Source organism: Myxocyprinus asiaticus, chromosome 12 (assembly GCF_019703515.2).
Source record: "Myxocyprinus asiaticus isolate MX2 ecotype Aquarium Trade chromosome 12, UBuf_Myxa_2, whole genome shotgun sequence".
Lineage (NCBI taxonomy): Eukaryota > Metazoa > Chordata > Actinopteri > Cypriniformes > Catostomidae > Myxocyprinus > Myxocyprinus asiaticus.
In genome coordinates this window covers 32,037,902-32,044,982 of record NC_059355.1, presented here as the reverse complement: position 1 = coordinate 32,044,982, position 7,081 = coordinate 32,037,902, and the positions used below count along the sequence as shown (strand labels likewise).

Below are 7,081 nucleotides of genomic sequence, written 5' to 3'. Positions count from 1 at the left end.
TGGCATTAATGTAATCCATCATCAAGTGACAGGTTGATATTAACTAATTAGCATTCACACTTTCTAAATGAATGTAATGCAAGGGAACATGAGAAATAACTGAAACCCACATTACTTTAAAAGTCTGAACAGCCCAAAAGGTATGCATTACAGTTTATACTGAGGTACACAAAATAAGAACAAAAAGCTTTTGTTTCCTCTAAATTCACAAAGGCACACTGAATTCCACATCATCTGTCCAAAAATTTTCATCAGGGTTACATTCCAATATAAGGCTAATTTGTAATTATGTATATATGTATATAGTGTGGTTCAATGAAACTGTAATGGTAGAAGTGCTGATGCAGAAGCAACAGTGTAAGTGTAAAATATATATATATATATATATATATATATATATATATATATATATATATATATATATATATATATATATATATATATATGAATAAATAATGAATAAAAACTTGATTAGAGAAATGCAAGTCCCCAATTACAACTGATGAAAAAAATAACAATAAAATAACATTTAGATTTTTTTTTTTTTTTTTAGAGAAATGCAGACTATCACATGAGAAAACACAGACCAAAGCATCCTAACTGCTGTCACTGTATACAATGTATATATGCGGCTCCATTCATAAGTATGCAGTATTATGTTTTAATCTAATTTCATTAATTAGATGGTGTTCTGATTATCTAATCACATAATTATAAATCAAATAAATAATTGCTTAGAAATATTTAATGAGGACCCCTCCCACCCACTCCCTCCAAAAAAAGACAATTTAGTATATAATAATTAAATTAAGTATAAATATAATATATAATAAAAATAAAAATTAACATAATTCAAATGCATTACATCATGTACATATATTGCGCCAACACACAAGCCTTTAGACAATACAAAAAGGGCTATAAAAGCCAAAAGTATTGTTTGATTTATTTCCATATCATTGAAAATAATCCTTAATACTTAATTTAAGGATCGGGGGCATGATTATAATTAATCACACTACATTATCATGTTAAATCAACAGCCTTAACGTTGAGTAAAAATGTACCCTACCTTTCTTTTCATTTCAGTGTTTTTAAATATGTTATAGGACCACTGGTAAAAATGGCCCAATATAATTTAAATTGACATTAAATTGCATTGTACCAGTAGTACAAGGAGTATGTATAAAATCGACAGGGAATTATGTTCCTGTAAATTACTACATAAATCAAATCAGTAACACTTACAGTCAAAATCTTGGGCATTCAACATTCACAAACCACACCATCCCTTTCAATGAAATTTGAATAAAAAGGCAGAAGCTTGGAATGTGGTTATGTTAATAAATCTGTTTCATTATTATTTTATCAAAGTCTTACATCATGTTCTCTGCATTTAATTTCTCATTAAGTGTGCTCAATTGCGAATATAAAATGTTTTTCATATTCCAATAAATTGAACTGTCACATAGCAATAAAAATAGGCTGATAAATAATGCAACCATTACTTCATTATTACATTATGTTTTAATAACAATTTATCTACAAAATGTACTGACATCACTGTATTCTTTCCAAGGAAAGCACACTGTCACTGAAGCAAAAAAAAATAATAAAAATAAATAAATAATAATAATTAAAAAAAAAAAAAAACTATAAAATGTACAAACAAGGACTCCATACAATTTATTTTTTAAAACATTCTCTTTGAACTCAGTTTTGTACTATACAATAAAAATGAGTCTGTTCTTTTAAGCAAGATCTACTGCGAAATGTAAATTTCACAAAATACTTTAGAGATATTTTCACACAGTTTCCAAGAATGTCTCTACCTCTGAAAGTCAAAGCATTGCAGTTTGACTCATTAATATTCTACTCTGCATTTTTACAATTGTTCTATTGCTATCAATCAGCTTTGATGTTTTAGCTGTTAGCTACAGAGTTTGGTGGTCTCATAATCCAGAGAATTGGGGAGATGGGCACTAAAAGTCTGCAGTGAGGCATGAATGCGCACCACCTCATTGGCTGTTAGTTTGAGACGGTGTCGTAACAGGCAGGAGAACAGGTCCAGAGGTTGCTGGCCTGGTGGAGAGAGACGGTTTACCCGGTCTCGGATTTCCAGCAGTTGTAGCAAGGCCGAATCCTGTGAACCCTGCGTGTATGGGTAATCCAACTGCAGGATCAAGTCTCTGATTGCTTCTGGGTCAAAATGCATACTGTAACCAAACACTTGAATGCTGCTGATCTTCATATACCCCAGATTTCGAGTAGGGTCAGCCATTTCCAATGGCTCCAAGTAAGCACTCTCATTGGCTCCAGTGCCTGTAGTTTTTATGCGGCTCCTCAGGTAAATGTGAATAGTTTCAAAGAAGGTCTTCCACTTGTTGCCCAGAGTCAAGGTCCAGTTAAAGCACTGAAGGGGTAGGTCCAACTTGGCAGACTTCCAGTCTGGAAAATTGTTCTCATTCACAGGAATTAACCAGCTCTCTGAATGGCTCCCTCCAAAAGGATTGATGAAGAGTGTGAGCGCAGGTTCCAGAGTGCTGTTTTTAGTAAGGCAAATTTGAAGGGAGACACCTAATAGCATGTGGACTAGGTTGGATTTGTATTTGTTACTCTTTAGGGTGAGCAGCATCCTCTTCCTCCATGAAGGATCAAACCAGCTATTCAGACGCATGTCGTTGCTGATAAAAATAGCATGAACCTCCAAGCGTCGATCAGCTCTCTGAAGGAGGTAACGTAGCTCTAGATCCTGAAGATCAGTTTCAAAGCCCAGGTAGTTCTCTGTGGAATCTGCTACCATTGGTCGACAGGACCCTTGACTTAACATGTAGCCCGTATTGCAACTGCCACAGCGAGTGTGGTTGTCACTTGCACAAGCAGCGCAGGCGGGACCTTCCCCAATAGAGCATGGTGTGGGAACCTGGCAGGAGCTGTGGTCATATGCACAAATGCAGGTGTGTAGCTCTTCTGAGAAGGAACCCAGCTGATTGTTCTCTGAGCAGTAGAGTAAAGACTGGAAGTAGTTCAGCCAATATGACTGTGGCCTATATTTTAGGAAAGATGAGATATATATCAGTTAGTCTGCTTAAACAATAACCGTTGTGATACAATTTCTTCTATCCAAAGCCAGTGCAGCGGCAGATGGCGGATGGATAATAAGCACAAACACAAATGTAATTCTGTTATACAAAAATACAAGTCACTAACTTTGATGGGTAAAAGAAGACAAAAACAGACAAACAGTGGCCCCACAAATAATTTTAACACTTTTTGGATATTTAGTTCACACTCAAAATGTATGAATTGCATTGCAAACACCAAATATCAAAGTAAGTGGTGTCTGCAAACAAATGATGCAATATATACAGTATATATAGCAAAGACATTCATATATTTTTGGGTCTGACTTAAGTGTCAAATACGTTTTGTACAAACCCATCCATAAACCTTTAAAATATGACAAAACTGTCACCTAGCATGTTACAGCAGTTGTTTCACATTTTCTTGTAATATGTACAGCATTGTTATAGCAGAAACCAAATGAATTTAAACAAGTCTAAATGCTACACATTAAGCAGTGCTCTAAACTAACTCTAGTCTTATTTATTGTGGGTTAAAACTAAGCTGTCATCTCTCGGGAGATTTTTTGGCATAGTTGTCTGTAGAGCAAAACTGGTTTGGGAAGCAGAAATCAATCACATGCTGCTCATTTGTGGGCAAAGTCTTCAAAACGGGATGCATACAAGGCTCCCTATCACTCTGAAACACACTGACAAGCATTCCGCTCTGTGGCCCATGGAGTCTCAAATGTGGGCCACTCATGAACACAGGCAATAATGATGATAAACACTGTGTGGAGAGTTCCCTCACTGGAAACAGTAATTTGGGTTTTATTCCATTTCTGAATTAAATATCAGTATATATATCACCACAACAATTAGAGAAAATGAGCATGTTGTGTTCACCTGTCACGTGGTAAGTTGATGTGGGGCTGCTTTTGGCACCTCTTGCTGAGACTGAATAGCTTGTATACCACTCGCTGGGCTCTTCTGAAGAGACTCTTCATGCTGCTTTCCAGCTGTTCATAGCGCTGCTGAAACACACCATCCAGAGACCACAAATGCTGGATCATCGAGCAGTTGAGGAAGAAATTCTGAGGCAGCCTCATCAGAAATGTTTTGAACTCATCTGTTGGAAAATGGGTAAGTTCTTTCAGATATAGGAGTGTTGTCAGGTAAACTTGACTGAACAATGGATGTAAAGGGGTAAATGCTTTGGCACTCTTCCTTTATACTTCACTCTCCTTGAATTCACTCTCCTTGACAATACAAAGGAATCATTTAGCTGGAGAAGACTTTTTTGAACATTTCTTTCCGAGATGCACTCTTAGCTTTTTATTTTAGCTGACAGGAAAGAACATTGAATGTCTTTCATTTCCCTTAAACACATTTAGGATACCTGCGAAAGCTTATGCTCGGCACTTCTTACACATTCTGATAGCTCTAATAACATACACTTTGAAAGTAATTACTCTTAGAGATATTTTAGGGAAATAAAAAAGATGACAGTGTGGAAGAAAGAAAATCTATGCATTTTAATTTTGTTCAAGCATTGATTGTCAGTATGGGGTGACCTCAACGGGCAGTAATATTGCACCTAAACTTTATGCTAAGTGCTCTTATTTATATAGTATGCTTGATGAAAGATGCTGGATTGGCAATAAAGGCATTTTATTGGTAATTAATCCTGTTCAACATAATGTAATGCAATATGATATGCAAGGTTTCTTTTTTCTAACACTACTCTGTCTCTGAAGGGCACTTTGTGACAAATGCCAGGTTTTACAGAAAGTTGTTAATATTTACTCAGTCTGGCCCATAAATCAACACATTACATGAGCAGAAGGGAAGGTCTCTGATACAATTATGCCACATGTGATCACACAGCTCATTTATCTTGTTTCCACCTCTTTTTTTAAATAATGTTTCTTGATCCTCCACTGTAAAAAAACAAAACAACTCTTAGATCAAATAAATAAAGCTGAAAAAAGTATGGTTTCCTTACCATTCTGAAATTCTAGGAACGCACGCGCATAATGTATAGATGCAGCTTTTCTATTAGATTTTCATAGGTACTGGTGAGTTGTATTAAGTTATATATTTTTTAATTCAAATAGGCCTACATTTGCCCTCCTCCCAGCGTCTGAGGCACAAATGCATAATATGGTTATATGTTTGAACATTTGCCAGTTTCATTTACAATTTTGTTGTTATTCTGCTGTCATGTTAAGTAACATGTTTTGTGAGGTCAGATTGAGTTTGTTGTGTTATGAAAATGATAGTTTGTTGATTGACAGTTAGTTGAATGTTTCCTGTGTCATGTTTCATGTACAGAGTTTTGAGGCCTGTGTGTGGCATTTTACTGTAAGGTATTTCCTGCATAGTCTTTGTCTCATAAGTGTTCATGTGATCAGTATTCATGTGATATGTTCAATAGTTTAAGACAACAATGATTTTGCTTTCCATGACAGGTACATTTCTCGAGATGAAGCAAATAATATTGAACAATTTTAAACCATGTAAATAAAGGGAACAAGTTGATGCTGTAGAACTATAGACATTTTTTTTTATTATTTTTTATAGGTTTTTGACACAATGCCAGCTTTTAGTCATGACATCAATTTAAAAAATAAGTTAAGATATTTACTTAATATAATTAAGGCAGATGCTGTTTGGTGCAAATAATGGTATATACTATTTACACCCCAGTGCAAATTGTGTCCGATACTATTTACACCCCTATTTAAATATTAACATACAGTATATGGACATCACTGCAGTGTGTTTATTGTGTTTATTTAGAGTCCCACAGACACACTACACTAACCCCTACTCCTTATCCTAGCATTACCTTGGTTTTACTACAGTAAAATCAAATATTTATTGTCACACAGCCATATACACAAGTGCAACAGTGTGTGAAATTCTTGGGTGCAGTTCCGATCAACATAGCAGTCGTGACAGTGATGAGACATACCAATTTACAATAACATCAAATTAACACAGCACAATTTAAACGTCTGATATACACATAATTACACACAACAATATACAAATAATAACATACACTGTACAGTATACAATATGCAATATAGATACACATTATTCAATAAAAATAAAAAATAAAAATAAAAATATATAAAAAAGTATATATAGTAGTATAAATAGAATGTACAGTATTGTACTGTATTGACATTCAGGCTGTCGGTTGATAGTCAGTTGTTAAGAGAGAATATAATATAATAATAATTTAGTTTATGACAGTCCAGTGTGAGATATGAGAATAAGGGTAATAAAGTGCAGTGCTGATGTATTTTGGCCGTGGGAGATCAAGAGTTCAAAAGTCTGATTGCTTGGGGGAAGAAGCTGTCATGGAGACGGCTGGTGCGGGTCCTGATGCTGCGATACCGCCTGCCTGATGGTAGCAGTGAGAACAGCCCATGGCTTGGGTGGCTGGAGTCTCTGATGATCCTCCGAGCTTTTTTTCACACACTGCCTTGTATATATTTCCTGGAGGGAGGGAAGCTCACCTCCGATGATGTGTCTGGCAGTTCACACCACCCTTTGCAGTGCTTTGCGGTTGTGGGCGGTGCTGTTGCCGTACCAGGCAGAGATGCAGCCAGTCAGGATGCTCTCTACAGTGCAGGTGTAGAACCGTGTGAGGATGTGGCGGTTCATTCCAAACTTTCTCAGCCGTCTCAGGAAGAAGAGGCACTGTTGAGCCTTCTTCACAACAACTTCAGTGTGGATGGACCATGTGAGTTCCTCAGTGATGTGGACACCCAGGAACTTGAAGCTGCTGACTCTCTCCACTGGTGCTCCATTGATGGTGATGGGACTGTGTTCTCTGTCCTTTCTTCTGAAGTCCACCACAAGCTCCTTTGTCTTACTGACGTTGAGGGAGAGGTCCTGCTCCTGACACCAGTGTGTCAGAGTGTGCACCTCCTCTCTGTAGGCTGCTTCATCATTGTCAGTGATCAGACCTACCACCGTTGTGTCATCAGCAAACTTAATTATGG

General features: G+C 36.5%; 1 protein-coding gene across 2 annotated transcripts in view; it reads right to left on the bottom strand.

The window, feature by feature from the left end:
* Nucleotides 1–1,607: 1,607 nt before the first annotated feature.
* Nucleotides 1,608–7,081, bottom strand: part of LOC127449135 (BMP/retinoic acid-inducible neural-specific protein 3-like) — a 45,928-nt gene continuing 40,454 nt past the window's right edge. For both annotated transcript variants that reach the window (XM_051712341.1, XM_051712342.1), the window contains 2 exons: nt 3,969–4,191; nt 1,608–3,047 (listed from right to left, as the gene is read on the bottom strand). In XM_051712341.1, coding sequence (XP_051568301.1) covers nt 1,931–3,047; nt 3,969–4,191 — 1,340 coding nt within the window. In that variant the 3' untranslated portion in view covers nt 1,608–1,930. The remainder of the gene's footprint in view (nt 3,048–3,968; nt 4,192–7,081) is intronic.